The 21,216-nt window shown below is 42.8% G+C and overlaps 1 protein-coding gene and 2 non-coding genes across 3 annotated transcripts; all 3 read left to right on the top strand.

Annotated features, from left to right (window-relative positions):
- The first annotated feature begins 31 nt into the window (after window positions 1-31).
- On the top strand, window positions 32-6,815 carry eif3ba (eukaryotic translation initiation factor 3, subunit Ba). The gene is made up of 19 exons (XM_041036841.1): window positions 32-238; window positions 1,395-1,587; window positions 1,696-1,815; window positions 1,914-1,971; window positions 2,120-2,248; window positions 2,362-2,519; window positions 3,085-3,216; window positions 3,318-3,384; window positions 3,468-3,514; window positions 3,628-3,838; window positions 3,947-4,019; window positions 4,108-4,230; window positions 4,340-4,418; window positions 4,687-4,825; window positions 4,912-5,037; window positions 5,293-5,370; window positions 5,563-5,671; window positions 5,778-5,890; window positions 6,256-6,815. Exons 1-18 carry the CDS (start codon window positions 139-141, stop codon window positions 5,876-5,878), a joined length of 2,043 nt encoding a protein of 680 aa, XP_040892775.1. The 5' UTR covers window positions 32-138; the 3' UTR covers window positions 5,879-5,890; window positions 6,256-6,815.
- Window positions 4,483-4,565, top strand: LOC121181436. Its single transcript, XR_005894028.1, has one exon. It is a non-coding gene; the product is annotated as a small nucleolar RNA SNORD60 (small nucleolar RNA).
- On the top strand, window positions 5,107-5,191 carry LOC121181435. The gene has a single exon (XR_005894027.1). It is a non-coding gene; the product is annotated as a small nucleolar RNA SNORD60 (small nucleolar RNA).
- Window positions 6,816-21,216: the final 14,401 nt, after the last annotated feature.

Below are 21,216 nucleotides of genomic sequence, written 5' to 3'. Positions count from 1 at the left end.
TCCGGTGTTACGTTTCCGTCACATCGTCCATTTTCACGTAGTCGCACATGGTGCCACACCGGCTGAAAACCACCAGCCTCTTCGTTTGTGGGATTTTTGCTCCGTTGTAGCGAGAAATCCGTCGCGTAGTCCTGTTAAATGCAAGATACGGTGGATATGGTGGACGACCCCGAGTACGAAGAGGAAGAGCCTTCCTTCAGCGACCCGGAGGACTTCGTGGATGACATCGAGGATGAGGGTGAGCGGCAGTAGGAAATACCCCGGCTTTCTGGCCTGGTGCTAACAATTAGCTAGGAGCGGCACTGACGGGCTCAACTGTGATGGTTTTACAGATGCTACGGAGCTAGCTATCACTTTGCCTTCAGGGATTTAGTAAAAGTAGCCAGTCATTTTTCTTATAAGTATTCCTAAATCAAGCTAACAGTTGCCTATGTTATCACACTTTCATTGAACGCCCATTGGAGCCTCACCCAGACCCAAGACAACCTCTCACTGTGGCCTTGTCGCTGTCATTTGGGTAATTTAAACTGCACATTAGAAAGGCGAAGCTAACCGGTAATATTTTCTAGTATTTGAGGATTTAAGTAATTCAGGTCAAGACCTCTACTGCGACCCTGCAGTCCGTGGTTTGCGTGAAGCAGCTGGTAATAAAAAATATATTTCACATCAGTGTAACGTTAATTCTACCGTCAAAGTGGAGGGGAGTTGGCTCCTTAATGCCCCTCAACCATGCAGATAAAACGTGAACTGCACTGCACATCAGTTTCACCGTTGTATTGCCTTTTACTAAGATGCTTTGTATGTGTTTTATGGCCTTCCGTCCCCAAAACAGACCGGACGGATTTCTTGAAATTCCTCAGCAAAATGAGTAATCAGTTCAGTTGACGTCTCTATAAGATCACTTATATATAACATTCAGCTTTTGTAGAAACTGATCTAGAAGGGAGTTGGTTCAACTTAATGGTAATTAAAAGCTGTAGCATATGTGTCCATTGAATCAAGGGCTGCGACTAATAATTATTTTCATTTTTGATTACTCTGCTGATAATTTTCTCTAATATTTCATCTTTAGAATGAAAAAAAAAAACTAGAGCTCAAAGTGATGTCTTGTAATAGCTTTTTTTTTAATCCAACGAAAACCCAAAGACATCTCATTTACTATCATATATGACAAAGCAGCAAATACTCACATCACTCACTATTATTTGACTAATCAATATTGCCATAGTGTACCATCACTGGGGCAATCAGATTGGAAAAGTATAGTAAAAAATGATGTCAGTGATCTTATGTAGTTTTCAATTTAAGAGTCCTTGGCCCATAGACACATCAGATAAGAGACGAATGTTGCTGCTGCCTGTCCTGATGTGCCCCTCTTTTTCTCTTCTCTTTAGAGCTCCTGGATGACATCCTGAGGGAGAAGCCCCAGGAGGCTGATGGCATTGATTCGGTGGTGGTGGTGGACAATGTTCCACAGGTGGGCCCAGAACGTTTGGAGAAACTCAAGAATGTCATACACAAGATTTTCTCCAAGTTTGGCAAGATCACCACTGAGTTCTACCCAGAGGCTGATGGCATGACTAAAGGGTATGATCCTGTTGTCTCACTTATGTCATTTCGTCTCTACTCTGTTATGCCTTTTCTGTTGCTTTAATTTTGAACATAAGATATTAAACATACATTTTGTTCACATAGGTACATCTTCCTGGAGTATGCTGCTCCTACTCAGGCCCTAGAGGCAGTGAAGAACGCCGACGGATACAAACTCGACAAACAGCACACGTTCAGGGTCAACCTCTTCACTGATTTTGACAAGTGAGTGTCCAGTCTCAGGCAGACATGCCACAATTGTAAATATAAATGCGCATGGATGTGGATACATGAAGATTAATGTTGTGTGCTCATTTTCTCAGGTACATGAACATCAGTGATGAGTGGGAAACTCCAGAAAAGCAGCCTTTCAAAGATTTTGTGAGTGTTTGCTGTAACAGATGCCGCTCTTAATGCACAGGGTGGTTGTTCTCCCCTTTAAAACTGGCCACCGAATATTAATAAACTAAATAAAATGCCAGAACGCTTTAATGTCTGTTAACTCTGCGTGCTTATCTTGTGTGTTCAGGGTAACATGCGCCACTGGATTGAGGACCCAGACTGTCGTGACCAGTACAGTGTGATCTATGAAGCTGGAGAGAGGACCGCCATTTTTTCCAATGACGCCAAGGAGCCAATCACAGTTGAAGAGAGAGCAGTAAGTAGTTTATCTTACTGGGAAATGTCAAACTTAAAAAGAGTCTTATTAAACATTATTCAACAGCACTGGTTGGATTTCAGACTAAATAATGTTTTTGTTTCTTGATGCAGCGCTGGACAGAGACATACGTCCGCTGGTCTCCTAAAGGCACCTATCTGGCCACGTTCCACCAACGGGGCATTGCATTGTGGGGCGGCGAGAAGTTCAAACAGATTCAGAGGTTCAGCCATCAGGGCGTGTCCCTCATCGACTTCTCACCATGTGAGAGGTAACCAACATTACTGCTTAGCAGCACTCAGGCTTTGTTACCTGATAAAGTTAGCTGTAGTAGCTGTTTGAATACAAATCTGAAACTGTAATGATGAAATATACTTAAATTTATTCTCGTGCCATGCAAAAAAAGAAATGCACAGAAACATACTCCCATTTCCACTTCGTACCTCTGTTCATCAGTGTGCAGGCCATTTAAAAAGAACCAAATTTCAGGCAGTATTTTAATATTTGATCATTACTTATCAGTATTTCTGTCCTGGAAATGGAAAGATGTAGTTTTAAAACTAAATTTACAAATTGCCTTTTTAATGTAATTTTTTTTATTTAGAAGGAAAACAAATAGAATATCATGTAAAATAAAAATTATTTACAGTTAACCGTGTGCATCATGTGGTCTTGTGTATTTAACGGTCTATGACAATGACCTGGTTCTGGCACAAGATGGCAGTTAATGTACAGAAACAGCACAGTGAAGACCTGTCAAATGATGAATATTGTTGGATGAACTGTGCAGCTTCTGAGGTGTCGGACGCTTCATGTGTGGTTGTGATGTCGTGCAGGTATGTGGTGACCTTCAGTCCCCTGATGGACACCAAGGAGGACCCACAGGCCATCATCATCTGGGACATTCTGACCGGACAGAAGAAGAGAGGCTTCCACTGCGAGAGCTCTGCACACTGGCCCATATTTAAGTCAGTTCACTGCTTGTTTCTCTTCACAGTTTTTTCATTTGTTATTGTTGTGCTATTTGAATGTTCTCTAATGTTTTTTTTTTTACTGTATTTGATTTCAGGTGGAGTCACGATGGAAAGTTCTTTGCCAGGATGACCCCAGACACGCTGAGCATCTATGAAACTCCAGTAAGTCGACTTACAGAAAACATGTAGTTGTATTTATGTGACGTGTGCAGGTGACATTAAAGCCATGTTTCTGCTCCCTCCAGTCTATGGGCTTGCTCGACAAGAAGAGTCTCAAGATTAGTGGCATCAAGTAAGAGTCCTTGATAATGATTTCATGATTTGCTTCTTACAATTACATGCCTTCAGTTGTGAGAGCATTCTGTATGGCTGTTTTGACAAGAACCTGCTTGTTTGTATCTACAGGGACTTCTCATGGTCTCCTGGTGACAACATCATAGCATTCTGGGTACCTGAGGACAAAGACATCCCAGCCAGAGTGACTCTGATGCAGATGCCTTCCCGTCAGGAGATTCGGGTCCGCAACCTCTTCAACGTTGTTGACTGCAAACTGCACTGGCAGAGAAATGGAGATTACCTGTGTGTGAAGGTGGACAGGACTCCTAAAGGAACACAGGTACACAGAGGGCGAGAGAAAGAAAGAAGGGGAATAGGTGGAAGCTGACTGGTTTAAAAAAATTCTAATACTAAATGTGTTTTGTTTTTCCTTTTTTGTCTTTTTCAGGGTGTGGTTACCAACTTTGAAATCTTCCGCATGAGAGAGAAGCAGGTTCCTGTTGATGTGGTGGAGATGAAGGGTAAGAAGATGAGAAGCACACAAAGTAACGGTGATTGTTTCCTGTTGAAAACAGAACCCTGATCTGTTGATTGTGTTTGCCTTTCCAGAAAGCATCATAGCTTTTGCATGGGAGCCCAATGGCAGCAAGTTTGCTGTTCTCCACGGAGAGTCTCCCAGAATCAACGCCTCCTTCTATCATGTCAAAAACAACGGCAAGATTGAGCTCATAAGTGAGTAGATGGGACACACTTTTTAACTGTCCTATTGACACATGTCTTGCACACTCAAGGACAGCCCATAAACTTTCACTCAATGTGCCACTGTGTCCTTTGTCAACAGAGATGTTTGACAAGCAGCAGGCCAACAGCATTTTCTGGAGCCCCCAGGGACAGTTTATGGTGCTGGCTGGACTCAGGAGGTCAGTTACATTTGTGTGTGTGTGTGAGAGAGTGTTTGCATTTGTGTGAGACACCAACACAAGAAGCCACTGATGACAAACTAAATAACTTTTCTGACACCTCGTATGAGAGCTTAAGCTCCTGATTCTAACTCTGATCTGAGGCTCACAGAATTATATATTTACACTTGTGCAAATTATATAATTCTGTGTGTGTGTTTATAACCCTGTGTGTGTGTGTGTTTATAACCTCCTCTCTCTCTCTCGCTCTTTCTCTCTCTGTGTGCAGTATGAACGGAGCTCTTGCCTTCGTGGACACGTCAGACTGCACCATGATGAACATAGCAGAGCACTACATGGCCTCTGACGTGGAGTGGGACCCGACCGGTCGCTATGTCGTCACCTCCGTCTCCTGGTGGAGTCACAAGGTACACACTGCTCCTGCTACTCCCCAGACGAGTTCTCCCTTGATGGGTTGAAAGTCCTACTGACCCTGGCCTGTTCCTGTGTCTAGGTGGACAATGCATACTGGCTGTGGACGTTCCAGGGCCGTCTTCTTCAGAAGAACAACAAGGACCGCTTCTGTCAGCTGCTCTGGAGACCCAGACCTCCTACCCTGCTCAGTGGAGAACAGATCAAGGTATCATATATCTATATTTATATTTATATTTATATGTACACGGTGTAATTATAAAGTATATGTGTGTGGAGCCAGTGATGACAAACTTAACTTTTCTGACACCTCGTATGAGAGCTGCACTGTGGCTCCTGATTCTAATCCTGACCTGAGGCTCACAGCTACAACATCCTGTTTTGTTATTTCATGACAAATCATGCCCTTGATTTGTGGCTGTGCAGTCTTGCTTTACAGTAAACATCCCTCTTTCTGTTGCAGATGATTAAGAAGGATCTTAAGAAATACTCAAAGATCTTTGAGCAGAAGGATCGTCTGAGCCAGTCCAAGGCTTCCAAGGTTTGACCCGTTCCATTTCTTTAACTATTACTTAGAAGCTCTGAAACTGCTTTGAAGCAGAACAGTTTTCTAAATAAAATTTAACTCAATCATTCCAGTGATTAAATGAAACAAGCTGCACAAGGATGATCCTGTTGTTAATTGCAGAAAAAAAAATGTGCTGAATGTTGTTGTGTGTCTGTGTGTGAGTAGGAGCTGGTGGACAAGCGCAGGGCCATGATGGAGGACTACCGTCGCTACAGGGAGGCGGCGCTGCAGATCTATCATGAACAGAAGAGCATCCGCCTCGAGCTCAGGGGAGGTGCGACCTCTCACTTTTATACTCCTAAGCCTTTACTTGCTTCCTTCGACAGTCCTTACTTTTAATTAAGAAAATCCCTGACATTTTCTTTTCCCGTGTGTTCCAGGAGTGGACACCGATGAGCTGGACAGCAATGTGGATGACTGGGAGGAGGAGACCATTGAGTTTTTTATCAACGAAGAAATCATTCCCCTTGGAGATCTGTAGTCCCCTACGCAGGTAACACCTGCGTACTTAAAGTACATTCAGATAGTTTGAAAGGTCCAAGGCACAATTATGATTTATTTGAACAACTTGATTGTGTAGTCTGCGGCCAGTTGCTGGTCCTATCTAAACTTCAAATTAGGCCTTGTTAAAGGGTTTCAGTTCAGTTTTATGTGCCAAGCTTTTGAGATATCTATAAATTAAAAACGTCTCTCAGACAACAAAATTAGCCACGTTTCTGCATCTCCATTGTTTAATGAATTGAGCTTTTAAGCGTGACAACCCCCTTTTGGTTTATTATATATAAATATATGGCCCAGAACAGGAGTACGCACTCACATTCTCGCTTTGTATTTAACTTGTTCTCTCTTTTTTCTCAGTCATTCCGTTTTTGTGTGGAAGGAGGAGAGAGGAACTGCGTCATTGATTGGAGAAGGACGACGACCACTCTGTGAATCTTGAGGTTGATCACAAGCCTCAACCTTCAACATTAGCGACATCATCGAAGCACGCCTTGCGGATCAGCAGCCTCATCACGGGACAAGAGGGGATACTTCGTGTTGAATATTTTCTCTTTGTCTCTCACCATCATCTGCCCCATTTTTTTCTCTTTGTGGAACTTGATAATTAGTAAAACTGCCTCCTTTTTTCTATTCATCAATTGGAGTCACTCACTCTAACCTCAGCCACATCTCTTATTGGACCTTCTTGCTCCAGGGGTTGTTTTTGAACTAGCCTCACCATGCTAGTGTGTTATCACTGGGCAGCACAGAGTGCCAGACCAGTGGGGGATGGAGCTGTTGTGACTAAACAAGTAGCCTTGTTAATAAATGTGTTGATGTGGCGCTATAGTGGCCTGTATCCTCCTCCTTTCAGACTAGGCTTTCACACAGGGAGGGGTTGTGCAGTGGGAATAACTTTAAATAAACATTCAAAATCATTACTACCTGGCTCTGTCTTAGTGTTCGGTTCGTTATAATAAAGGGAATTATCAGTTCCGGTCAGAATCCAGCTTGAGTGACATGATCACAGCCATTGAGTTAATTATACAGGTACAGCAGTTCTCAAAGAATTAATCACTTAATTGATCAGTTGATAGGAAATCTAACATTTTGATAGTCATTTATTAGGCAAAAGTGCAAAGAGTTCTGTGTTTCAAGTTTCTCAAATGTTAGAATTTGATGCTCTTCTGTTTCAATATAATTGTAAACTGCACATCTTTTGGTTTTTGACTGTTGGTTTCATAAAGTATAAACTGTGTTACATAGACTAAATGACTAACTGAAAAAAAAAATCATTTAAAGTAATTGTTCCTTCCAACCATATATACATCCCTGATCTGTTGAATACACCAGTAGTGTGACCACATTTTGTCATGCTATGGAAAAATGGAATGAAAAGCAGCGCTCTGGATCAGTGTATAAGATTTGCCACCTTTCTCTGTTCTTAAATCACCTGGGTTACCATGATGCCTGATGCCACGATAACGAAGATGCAGTGGAGGTTTATGTGGTACAGACGGTCTTACATGGCAAGACAGTCATCTAGAATATATCATGAAATCTCCAACTAAGCACGAAGGCAAAACCCCCTAAAATAATCACAGGGATTGAGTTTAGATAAAACTTCATTGCCCTGCAAAATCTGAAATTGCTTCCACTAGCCTTATCCATGTTATGCATGTTTACGTGTGTAACTATAATATGAAAGATACCAAGAGATATAATATACACCTTTAAATGCTAAATCTTTTCGTTTGTTGGTTAGTTTTTTAAAATCATATCAAAAACACACCAGTTTGCCATGATTTGCCATGAGAACATAGGAGGCCGGCATTCCTGATGTGCATTTTACTTCCAGACTGCAAGTTTGTTACCCAGCCTCATCTTTGAGTCAAAAGTTCGTTTGTTTGGAAGAAATCATGTCATGAACACATTATTTTGTCTTCAAAACTGCAGTTAAAAACAGCTGTGTTGTGGCCTAAATCTTGCTGCTTACACATCTGAGGATTAAGGTCATACATTTAGGAAAATTTAAGCAGTAGGGGAATTTCTTTCTGCTCAGATGAGCTCAGATTTTCTTTTTTTTTTTTTTAATTTCTTTCACCATTGTTAAAAATATTAATAAGTCAAGCTCAGTCACTGCTTCAGTGTTCTCTTAGTTTTTGAAACCAATTCATTTAATTGGCGAAAGCTGTATAAGTAAAAACAGTCAAAAATTTGAAAAATGTAAAGTGTCGCCAGTGGTGAAAAAAATACTCAATCCCAACACTGGACTCAAAGTATAGATAGTCCTCAAGAGGATATCATCTTTTCCAGAAATTGGTTTGTAATGATATGTCATAATTTACATGTTTAATATCAATAATATCACCAGCTTCCCATTACCTGCTTTGTCTGTTTCAGGTTGAAACGGGTATTTCACTGAACACCATTTTGAGAAACACGGCTGCAAGACTTCTCCTCCTGTAGCCCACCCCCATGAGTCAGGGTGCTTACTTTTATACATGCATGCTTGTGGTGCATGCTGGGAGATGGGACGATGGGAGATGAGACGATGGGAGATGAGATGAATGAAGACAAAACCTATAAATTTTCATATGAAAACTTTTTCTTTTTTTAAATGAACAATGAAAAACATGCTTGTGCCTTTGAACAATTAATGAAACCTTTCCTCTGACACTCCTTAAAACCCTGAGCCCCTCTCTTCTTTGTGACCATCCCTCCAATTTCTTTTTCTTCAGCCGCTTTTGCTTTTTCTTGCCTCCTCTCATCTGTTCTTCACTGCTTGTCTGGAGACCCAGAGGTGACCTGTCCCCCGCACCCACACACAGCTTCTGAGCAAATCACCTTCTCAGCAAGCAAGGGTGCATGCAGCTGCAGGGGGCGCCAATTTGTCAATTCTCCACACAGTAATATGATAAATAGAATATATTTAGTTCAGGTCGCAGTCTCCCGTGGAGGCGTGGGTTCAAATCCCACTTCTGACACCACATGTGAGGATGGCCGAGAAACCTGGTATAAAACAATGAGTTGCAGCAGTCTGGACCAGTTCCCAATTCCAATTCAATGAGAATCTTGCTCAGAAACTCAGTGCAGCATTTTGAACGTGGGAGCAGTCCCCAAATTCCTTCCTTCCCAGACATCCTTAAAAAATTGGTCACAAGGCCACCAGGCCCCCTTGGGTCCCGGGGCCGCTCTGCACAGTAATGTCCAGTAGGCCACCAGGCCCCCTTGTCGCGGTTGGAAATCACCAAATCACCAGACTAACATACATACATACGTACATGCATAAAAACCCATTTTCTGCATGTATGGACTTTTGGATAGAAGAGAAACACCTCTCTAGTGAACAGAGATGACCGAATCATTTTTAAGTTCATAGCTGTTTTCACCTGTCTTGTCGGTAGGCAACAGACTTGATGGAGAGGGAACTTGATCTCATCTTTGTCAAGGAGGAGTCATATGAGGATCATCCCATTGGCCAGCAGATTAGTTTCACAGATAACAAGAAAAGTAAGTTTGCTTTCAAAAAAAACCCAAAACAAATCATTGTATTCCTGATAGTTTCTGTGATTTAACTGCATTTATTCTCATTTAACAGTTGGAATTTCTGAGGAGGACAGCATGCTTCATAAATCTGTTGATGAGCTGAAGCTTCACTCAGGGGACTTAAACAACTTCCCCATGGTGGCTGACACTCAAACGGAACAATGCACACAGCCAACAGTTATGGACAGGTTAATAGGTGATGCAACAATGAGTACTCTGGTTGACAACACATATCCTCCGGGCTCTTTCATGCTTCTCGCTCGGGCTGTTCGATGCCCCCCGAGCAGGCCCAAGAGCCTGTGCACTCTCATCTCAGTCAGGGTGCCGTTTATACATGCATATGCTGCTGGGGCATGCAAACATAATAATAAAAATGAAACTCACACAGGAGGCATATTCATTGTTTAATTAGTTGGTCAGAGAGGAAAGCCATGTCTCTTGATTCAATAGGCTGGAGAGCACAAGTTCAAATATGTATTGTTCATGTAACTGTTTTTATCTACTTTAATGTTCATGAGCTCTCATGTTCTATAGCAACCCCGAGAGAGGAGCCCGTTCATTGTGGATGCTAGAGATGAGAGCCGCAGCAGCAGGTCACCGTGAATGCTACAAAATGAGAGTGGCGAGAAGTCTTGGGGGTGTGTGTGACCACTAGGAGGCGCACAGACAAAAACAGAAATACAAATATGTGTTGTAAAAAAAAAAAAAAAAAAAACTAATGAAGGAGAAATTTGATTTTCCCTGAATTTATTATGTGACAGTTTTTGAGGAGAAAACCCATCAGACAAACTATTTTTCATAACAAAATATTTTACATCTCTGAAGGGCACCTTTAACTTCATCAAGCTATAACATCAGTCATTAAATGCTGACTTTTTCACATCTGTCCCAGGGATATAAATATGTTCTATTTATCATTTTACTGTGTGGGGAAATTGGCGCCCCCTGCAGCTGCAGACACCCTTGCTTGCTGAGAAGGTGCTGTGCTCAGAAGTTGTGTGGCCACGCCCACAAGAAAGGAGGCAAGAAAAAAAGAAAAAGCAAAAGTTTTTCTTTGTTCATTTAAAAAAAAGAAAATTAAAAGTTTTCATATGAAAATTTATAGTTTTTGTCTTCATTCATCTCATCTCCCATTGTCCCCATCTCACAGCATGCACCACAAGCATGCATGTATAAAAGTAAGCACCCTGACTCAGGAGGGTGGGCTACAGGATGAGAAGTCTTACTTTTTTATTTTTTATTTTAAACTAATAGATTCGTCTGACCCAAAGCTGAATGCAGCAAATGTTTTTCACAATGATGTTGAGTGAAATACTTGTCTGAACCTGAAACAGTCAAAGCAGGTAATGGGAAGCTGGTGAAATTATTGATATTAAACATGTAAAGTATAACATATCATTACAAACCAATAAGAGGTGCACAGAAAAACAAACAGAAATACAAATATGTGTTGTAAAAAAACAAACAAAAGCCTAATGAGGGAGAAAATTGATTTTCCCTGAATTTATTATGTGATAGTTTTTGAGGAGAAAACCCATCAGACCAACTATATTTCAAAGCAAAATATTTTTACATGTCTGAAGGGCACCTTTAACTTCAGCAGGCTATAACATCAGACATTAAATGCTGACTTTTTCACATCTGTCCCATATATATATATATATATTCTATTTATCATATTATTGTGTGGGGAATTTGCAAATTGGCCATACAAAAATGATTTCATAAATTTAAAAAATTGCAAAAAAACAGTGCACAGGCTCTTGGGCCCACTCGGGGGGCGTGGGTGAGGAGCGCATTCCTTGTGAACGGTATAGATGAGAGCGCACAGGCTCTCTGGGCCGCACCTCGAGAGTATAGCCCGTTCCTTGTGAATGCTATAGATCAGAGCGCACAGGCTCCGGGGGCGTGAGAGCGCCCGAGAAGGAGGATTTGTGTTGTAAAGCCAGAGTACTCATTGTAGCATCATCTTTTAACTTGTCCATAATTGTTGGCTGTGTGCATTGCTATGTTTGAGTGTCAGCCGCCATGGGGAAGTTGTTTAAGTCAGCCCCTTAAGTTGTTAAGACAGGTGACAAACAGCTATGAACAGAAAAATCATTCGGTCATCTCTGTTCACTAAAGAAGTTACTGCATTGAAGGTAAAAACCAAAACCAGTTGGTAAATGATCCACTGACCTGTACTCCCATGCTTGTCATAGCAGCAGGCTCCATCGTGTCTTTTCTGTGAGAGAGGTGTTTCTCTTCTATCCAAAAGTCCATACAGCAGTCCTTTCCAAAAACTCCATCGATGGCTGGAGCAGGCTGCTGCAGGAGATGTGAAATTGTAGGCTCCTATAGAATGTTATCATAGTGTAAATATATACACCAAGATCAAATAAAACTTCAGAACAGCATTATTATTTTTCAAAATGACTGAATGTGAATGGCTGACGATACAGATCTGCACTTTGGGAGATAACTGAGGAGTAACTGTCGCACATCATCTCAACGGGGAGACTCGGTGTATCCAAATTTTGACACAATTTCCAGAGTAACAACGTGACTCCTTGATCAAATATGTGCTATAGCTGTGCTGCAAGGGATTATGGGAAAACCGTATCCTTGAGTCCCAACATTTACGATGAGCACCTGAAGGCAACCTGTGAAGGCCTGTGAGAGAGGTGTTTCTCTTCTCTCCAAAAGTCCATACATGTAGAAAATGTTTTTTTTATGTATGTACGTATGTATGTATGTCTGGTGATTTGGTGATTTCCAACCGCGACAAGGGGGCATGGTGTTTGGACATTACTGTACAGAGCGGCACTGTTACACTCTGTGCCACCTGCGGCTGCGAAGACATGCTGCTGTGGTACAGTGATGTTGCATTTTATGGGGTAAAAAAATGTTATATATAAACATTTACAAACATTAAACAAACAAACAACAGTTGGTAAATGTTCCACTGACCTGTACTCCCATGCTTGTCATAGCAGCAGGCTCCATACATGCAGAAAATGGGTTTTGCATATATATATGCAATCCCCGGGGTACTAAAATCCGTTATATGTTGTTGTTTTTTTTTAATTGAACGGATGTCATCAACAGTTACAGAAATACTTCAACAGCTCACAATGTAACGAATATATACAATCACAAACAGGCCACTTGGTTTCCTTTGTGGCAGTGTCCATAGCAACCACATAACAATGGTTTGGGTTGTTTGTTATCGTAATAACAAACAAAGATAATTTACAAGAACTGAATGAATTTTGTGGAATTTTAATCTATATTTCTCACTAGAACTATCATCAAAAGGCTTTTTTATGTCCAAACAATCTTGAAATAATGCATTTTACACTGAGAATGAAAGGAATGGCCGCCATGCTTTTATTTTGAGAAGACCTGCAATCAGTCATATGACCCGTCGGCAGGCCAATAGAAAAGAATGGGACAAAAAAAAGTGACAATTTCACACTTTTCAGGCCCTAATTGTGAGACTGATACGTTTTGTACTGTAGACAAACGCAGCTATTTCACATTTTGATGGCTTGTCTGACAGGCTGGCCGATTGGCGTGAGCTCCTAAGTGTAGATATTGAAACCGTCAGCCAGGGGTCCTGGCTGGCTGGCTTATATGGCAGGCCGGAAGAGGGGTAATCTTGAGCCCGTCTGTTCTTCGGGATTGTATGAGGTATGGCTGCGTCGTTGAGTCTGTCTGACAGCTCCGCCAGCCAATGGGTATGATCAAACCTGCTTGCACGGCTGGTTTGTTTGACAGTTGCCTGTCTCCGGCTCCTGGGTGCGATCGAGCCCTTGTTAAAACTAAATTGTTGGCTGGAGGGACTGCTTGCATGGTTGGCCTGTCTGACAGGCCAGCCGATGAGTGAGATCAAGCCAACCTGTACAGCTGGCTTGTCTGACAGTGGCCGGCCTGTCAGACAGGCCAGCTACAGGGCGCGATCGAGCCTCTTTTTTTATCTAACTGTACAATGGAAACATAAGGAACCTGGCTAGCTCACTCTCTTGGCTAGTGATGGATGATCGAGGTTTTGTTGAAGCTTCGACACCTGATTCAAAAAAATGGTTCATTACCCGAGGCTTCAATGACACAGTACTCGGAGACCCAGAGGTGAACTGTCCCCCACGCCCACAAGAAAGGAGGCAAGAAAAAAAGAAAAAGCAAAAGTTTTTCTTTGTTCATTTAAAAAAAAGAAAATTAAAAGTTTTCATATGAATATTTATAGTTTTTGTCCTCATTCATCTCGTCTCCCAGCATTTTGTTTTTTTAAACTAATAGATTTGTCTTAGTAGTATTTTATTATTTTGGAATAATAAAGAAAATAAAAGAATACTATACAAATAAAATATAGAATTAATATTCTGAATAGAGATGCTGTGTTCAACCTATGTAATCATATTTTTATAAAAAGGAGATTAAAAGTTGTTTCACGTAAGTGCTACAGGAAGAGCGCAACACTTTGAATGTGGGAGCAGTCCCCAAATTCATTCCTTCCCAGGCATCCTTAAAAAATTGGCCACAAGGCTACCAGGCCACCAGGCCCCCTGGGTCCCGGGGCCGCTCTGTACAGTAATGTCCAGTAGGCCACCAGGCCCCCTGGGTCCCGGGGCCGCTCTGTACAGTAATGTCCAGTAGGCCACCAGGCCCCCTGGGTCCCGGGGCCGCTCTGTACAGTAATGTCCAGTAGGCCACCAGGCCCCCTGGGTCCCGGGGCCGCTCTGTACAGTAATGTCCAGTAGGCCACCAGGCCCCCTGGGTCCCGGGGCCGCTCTGTACAGTAATGTCCAGTAGGCCACCAGGCCCCCTGGGTCCCGGGGCCGCTCTGTACAGTAATGTCCAGTAGGCCACCAGGCCCCCTGGGTCCCGGGGCCGCTCTGTACAGTAATGTCCAGTAGGCCACCAGGCCCCCTGGGTCCCGGGGCCGCTCTGTACAGTAATGTCCAGTAGGCCACCAGGCCCCCTGGGTCCCGGGGCCGCTCTGTACAGTAATGTCCAGTAGGCCACCAGGCCCCCTGGGTCCCGGGGCCGCTCTGTACAGTAATGTCCAGTAGGCCACCAGGCCCCCTGGGTCCCGGGGCCGCTCTGTACAGTAATGTCCAGTAGGCCACCAGGCCCCCTGGGTCCCGGGGCCGCTCTGTACAGTAATGTCCAGTAGGCCACCAGGCCCCCTGGGTCCCGGGGCCGCTCTGTACAGTAATGTCCAGTAGGCCACCAGGCCCCCTGGGTCCCGGGGCCGCTCTGTACAGTAATGTCCAGTAGGCCACCAGGCCCCCTGGGTCCCGGGGCCGCTCTGTACAGTAATGTCCAGTAGGCCACCAGGCCCCCTGGGTCCCGGGGCCGCTCTGTACAGTAATGTCCAGTAGGCCACCAGGCCCCCTGGGTCCCGGGGCCGCTCTGTACAGTAATGTCCAGTAGGCCACCAGGCCCCCTGGGTCCCGGGGCCGCTCTGTACAGTAATGTCCAGTAGGCCACCAGGCCCCCTGGGTCCCGGGGCCGCTCTGTACAGTAATGTCCAGTAGGCCACCAGGCCCCCTTGTCGCGGTTGGAAATCACCAAATCACCAGACTAACATACATACAAACGTACATACATAAAAACCCATTTTCTGCATGAATGGACTTTTGGATAGAAGAGAAACACCTCTCTCACAGAAAAGACACCTCTCTCACAGAAAAGACACCTCTCTCACAGAAAAGACGCAATGGAGCCTGCTGCTATGACAAGCATGGGAGTACAGGTCAGTGGATCATTTACCAGCTTGTTTTGGTTTTCATCTTCAGTGCCATAACTTCTTTAGTGAACAGAGATGACCGAATCATTTTTATGTTCATAGCTGTTTTCACCTGTCTTGTCGGTAGGCAATAGACTTGATGGAGAGGGAACTTGATCTCATCTTTGTCAAGGAGGAGTCACGTGATGATCATCCCATTGGCCAGCAGATACGTTTCACAGATAACAAGAAAAGTAAGGTTGCTTTCAAAAAAAACAAAAAAACAAATCATTGTAATCCTGATAGTTTCTGTGATTTAACTGCATTTATTCTCATTTAACAGTTGGAATTTCTGCAGCTCCCTGCAGCTGCAGACACCCTTGCTTGCTGAGAAGTTGCTGTGCTCAGAAGCTGTGTGGCCACGCCCACAAGAAAGGAGGCAAGAAAAAAAGAAAAAGAAAAAGTTTTTCTTTGTTCATTTAAAAAAAAGAAAATTAAAAGTTTTCATATGAAAATTTATAGTTTTTGTCTTCATTCATCTCATCTCCCATTGTCCCCATCTCACAGCATGCACCACAAGCATGCATGTATAAAAGTAAGCACCCTGACTCAGGAGGGTGGGCTACAGGATGAGAAGTCTTACTTTTTTATTTTTTATTTTAAACTAATAGATTCGTCTGACCCAAAGCTGAATGGAGCAAGTGTTTCTCCCAATGGTGTTGAGTGAAATACTTGTCTGAACCTGAAACAGTCAAAGCAGGTAATGGGAAGCTGGTAAAATTATTGATATTAAACATGTAAAGTATAACATATCATTACAAACCAATAAGAGGTGCACAGAAATACAAATATGTGTTGTAAAAAAACAAACAAAAGCCTAATGAGGGAGAAAATTGATTTTCCCTGAATTTATTATGTGATAGTTTTTGAGGAGAAAACCCATCAGACCAACTATATTTCAAAGCAAAATATTTTTACATGTCTGAAGGGCACCTTTAACTTCAGCAGGCTATAACATCAGACATTAAATGCTGACTTTTTCACATCTGTCCCAGAGATATATATATATATTCTATTTATCATATTATTGTGTGGGGAATTTGCAAATTGGCCATACAAAAATGATTTCATAAATTTAAAAAATTGCAAAAAAACAGTGCACAGGCTCTCGGGCCCACTCGGGGGGCGTGGGTGAGGAGCGCATTCCTTGTGAACGGTATAGATGAGAGCGCACAGCCTCTCTGGGCCGCACCCCGAGAGAGGAGCCCGTTCCTTGTGAATGCTATAGATCAGAGCGCACAGACTCCGGGGGCGTGAGAGCGCCCGAGAAGGAGGATTTGTGTTGTAAAGCCAGAGTACTCATTGTAGCATCATCTTTTAACTTGTCCATAATTGTTGGCTGTGTGCATTGCTATGTTTGAGTGTCAGCCGCCATGGGGAAGTTGTTTAAGTCAGCCCCTTAAGTTGTTAAGACAGGTGACAAACAGCTATGAACAGAAAAATCATTCGGTCATCTCTGTTCACTAAAGAAGTTACTGCATTGAAGGTAAAAACCAAAACCAGTTGGTAAATGATCCACTGACCTGTACTCCCATGCTTGTCATAGCAGCAGGCTCCATTGTGTCTTTTCTGTGAGAGAGGTGTTTCTCTTCTATCCAAAAGTCCATACAGCAGTCCTTTCCAAAAACTCCATCGATGGCTGGAGCAGGCTGCTGCAGGAGATGTGAAATTGTAGGCTCCTATAGAATGTTATCATAGTGTAAATATATACACCAAGATCAAATAAAACTTCAGAACAGCATTATTATTTTTCAAAATGACTGAATGTGAATGGCTGACGATACAGATCTGCACTTTGGGAGATAACTGAGGAGTAACTGTCGCACATCATCTCAACGGGGAGACTCGGTGTATCCAAATTTTGACACAATTTCCAGAGTAACAACGTGACTCCTTGATCAAATATGTGCTATTGCTGTGCTGCAAGGGATTATGGGAAAACCGTATCCTTGAGTCCCAACATTTACGATGAGCACCTGAAGGCAACCTGTGAAGGCCTGTGAGAGAGGTGTTTCTCTTCTCTCCAAAAGTCCATACATGTAGAAAATGTTTTTTTATGTATGTACGTATGTATGTATGTCTGGTGATTTGGTGATTTCCAACCGCGACAAGGGGGCATGGTGTCTGGACATTACTGTACAGAGCGGCACTGTTACACTCTGTGCCACCTGCGGCTGCGAGGACATGCTGCTGTGGTACACTGATGTTGCATTTTATGGGGTAAAAAAATGTTATATATAATCATTTACAAACATTAAACAAACAAACAACAGTTGGTAAATGTTCCACTGACCTGTACTCCCATGCTTGTCATAGCAGCAGGCTCCATACGTGCAGAAAATGGGTTTTGCATATATATATGCAATCCCCGGGGTACTAAAATCCGTTATGTTGTTTTTTTTTTTTAATTCAACGGAAGTCATCAACAGTTACAGAAATACTTCAACAGCTCACAATGTAACGAATATATACAATCACAAACAGGCCACTTGGTTTCCTCTGTGGCAGTGTCCATAGCAACCACATAACAATGGTTTGGGTTGTTTGTTATCGTAATAACAAACAAAGATAATTTACAAGAACTGAATGAATTTTGTGGAATTTTAATCTATATTTCTCACTAGAACTATCCTCAAAAGGCTTTTTTATGTCCAAACAATCTTGAAATAATGCATTTTACACTGAGAATGAAAGGAATGGCCGCCATGCTTTTATTTTGAGAAGACCTGCAATCAGTCATATGACCCGTCGGCGGGCCAATAGAAAAGAATGGGACAAAAAAAAGTGACAATTTCACACTTTTCAGGCCCTAATTGTGAGACTGATACGTTTTGTACTGTAGACAAACGCAGCTATTTCACATTTTGATGGCTTGTCTGACAGGCTGGCCGATTGGCGTGAGCTCCTAAGTGTAGATATTGAAACCGTCAGCCAGGGGTCCTGGCTGGCTGGCTTATATGGCAGGCCGGAAGAGGGGTAATCTTGAGCCCGTCTGTCCTTCGGGATTGTACGAGGTATGGCTGCGTCGTTGAGTCTGTCTGACAGCTCCGCCAGCCAATGGGTATGATCAAACCTGCTTGCACGGCTGGTTTGTTTGACAGTTGCCGGCCTGTCAGACAAACCAGCCACTGGGTGCGATCGAGCCCTTGTTAAAACTAAATTGTTGGCCGGAGGGACTGCTTGCACGGTTGGCCTGTCTGACAGGCCAGCCGATGGGTGAGATCAAGCCAACCTGTACAGCTGGCTTGTCTGACAGTGGCCGGCCTGTCAGACAGGCCAGCTACAGGGCGCGATCGAGCCTTTTTTTTTTATCTAACTGTACAATGGAAACATAAGGAACCTGGCTAGCTCACTCTCTTGGCTAGTGATGGATGATCGAGGTTTTGTTGAAGCTTCGACACCTGATTCAAAAAAATGGTTCATTACCCGAGGCTTCAATGACACAGTACTCGTGTAGGACATCTAGTGGTCAATAAAATGAAGTGCAATCAAGATGTGTAATTTATTGGTTCATGAATTGTTTGGGATTTGATTCGGCATGCACGTTCTTGTTCGACTACACTACATGTTAGTATGGTTTCAAGCTGACACAATAAAATACAAATATTAAATATATAAAACACATAGGCTATATTATTTGACACGTCCAATTGTTGTAGGAAACAGCGATATACTTGGCCTGATAATTTGTATTATGAATCGTGAGCTATCCTAATACAAGTCTAAATAGTCTTAAAAGATGTTGAATACTGGGTGTTCAGTCCCCAGACGGCAAATGTGATCTCTTTCCAAATGTCTAATTGTCTAAATAAAAAAAAATATATATATATTTATATTTATATAACAATTTTTTTAACCCATAAAATGCAACATCAGTGTACCGCAGCAGCATGTCCTCGCAGCCGCAGGTGGCACAGAGTGGAACGGTGCCGCTCTGTACAGTAATGTCCAAGAGGCCACCATGCCCCCTTGTCGCGGTTGGAAATCACAAAATCACCAGACCAACATACATACATACATACGTACATACATAAAAACCCATTTTCTACATGTATGGACTTTTGAAGAGAAGAGAAACACCTCTCTCACAGAAAAGACACAATGGAGCCTGCTGCTATGACAAGCATGGCAGTACAGGTCAGTGGAACATTTATCAACTGGTTTTGGTTTTCATCTTCAGTGCCATAACTTCTTTAGTGAACAGAGATGACCGAATCATTTTTATGTTCATAGCTCTTTGTCACCTGTCTTGTCGGTAAGCAATAGACTTGATGGCGAGGGAACCTGATCTCATCTTTGTCAAGGAGGAGTCATATGATGATCATCCCATTGGCCAGCAGATTCATTTCACACAGTTTCTGTGATTTATCTGCATTTATTCTCATTTAACAGTTGGAATTTCTGAGGAGGACAGCATGCTTCATAAATCTGTTGATGAGCTGCAGCTTCACTCAAGGGACTTAAACAACTTCCCCATGGTGGCTGACACTCAAACAGAACAATGCACACAGCCAACAGTTATGGACAGGTTAATAGGTGATGCAACAATGAGGAGTCTGGTTGACAACACATATCCTACGGGCTCTCTCATGCTCCTCACTTGGGCTGTTCGATGCCCCCCGAGCAGGCCCGAGAGCCTGTGCACTCTCATCTCAGTCAGGGTGCCGTTTATACATGCATATGCTGCTGGGGCATGCAAACATAATAATAAAAATGAAACTCACACAGGAGGCATATTCATTGTTTAATTAGTTGGTCAGGGAGGAAAGCCATGTCTCTTGATTCAATAGGTTGGAGAGCACAAGTTCAAATATGTATTGTTCATGTAACTGTTTTTATCTACTTTAATGTTCATGAGCTCTCATGTTCTATAGCAACCCCGAGAGAGGAGCCCGTTCCTTGTGGATGCTAGAGATGAGAGCCGCAGCAGCAGGTCACTGTGAATGCTACAAAATGAGAGTGGCGAGAAGCCTTGGGGGTGTGTGTGACCACTAGGAGGCGCACAGACAAAAACAGAAATACAAATATGTGTTGTAAAAAAAAAACTAATTTAGGAGAAATTTGATTTTCCCCGAATTTATTATGTGACAGTTTTTGAGGAGAAAACCCATCAGACAAACTATTTTTCATAGCAAAATATTTTACATCTCTGAAGGGCACCTTTAACTTCATCAGGCTATAACATCAGTCATTAAATGCTGACTTTTTCACATCTGTCCCAGAGATATATATATATATATTCTATTTATCATATTACTGTGTGGGGAATTGGCAAATTGGCGCCCCCTGCAGCTGCAGGCGCCCTTGCTTGCTGAGAAGGTGCTGTGCTCAGAAGCTGTGTGTGGGCGTGGGTGACAGTTCACCTCTGGAGACCCAGAGGTGAACTGTCCCCCACGCCCACAAGAAAGGAGGCAAGAAAAAAAGAAAAAGCAAAAGTTTTTCTTTGTTCATTTAAAAAAAAGAAAATTAAAAGTTTTCCTATGAATATTTATAGTTTTTGTCCTCATTCATCTCATCTCCCAGCATTTTGTTTTTTTAAACTAATAGATTTGTCTTAGTAGTATTTTATTATTTTGGAATAATAAAGAAAATAAAAGAATAATATACAAATAAAATATAGAATTAATATTCTGAATAGAGATGCTGTGTTCAACCTATGTAATCATATTTTTGTAAAAAGGAGATTAAAAGTTGTTTCACGTAAGTGCTACAGGAAGAGCGCAACACTTTGAATGTGGGAGCAGTCCCCAAATTCATTCCTTCCCAGGCATCCTTAAAAAATTGGCCACAAGGCTACCAGGCCACCAGGCCCCCTGGGTCCCGGGGCCGCTCTGTACAGTAATGTCCAGTAGGCCACCAGGCCCCCTGGGTCCCGGGGCCGCTCTGTACAGTAATGTCCAGTAGGCCACCAGGCCCCCTGGGTCCCGGGGCCGCTCTGTACAGTAATGTCCAGTAGGCCACCAGGCCCCCTGGGTCCCGGGGCCGCTCTGTACAGTAATGTCCAGTAGGCCACCAGGCCC

This window comes from Toxotes jaculatrix, chromosome 4 (genome assembly GCF_017976425.1).
Source record: "Toxotes jaculatrix isolate fToxJac2 chromosome 4, fToxJac2.pri, whole genome shotgun sequence".
In the NCBI taxonomy this organism is placed as follows: domain Eukaryota; kingdom Metazoa; phylum Chordata; class Actinopteri; family Toxotidae; genus Toxotes; species Toxotes jaculatrix.
This window is presented reverse-complemented; position numbering and strand designations above follow the sequence as displayed.

Excerpts from the sequence above, each read along its gene's own strand:
- eif3ba (XM_041036841.1), top strand. The coding sequence starts at position 139 with ATGCAAGATACGGTGGATATGGTGGACGACCCCGAGTACGAAGAGGAA. Across the intron at positions 2,249-2,361 it reads TCACAGTTGAAGAGAGAGCA|CGCTGGACAGAGACATACGT; the intron begins GTAAGTAGTTTA and ends TTCTTGATGCAG. Across the intron at positions 4,826-4,911 it reads TCTCCTGGTGGAGTCACAAG|GTGGACAATGCATACTGGCT; the intron begins GTACACACTGCT and ends TCCTGTGTCTAG.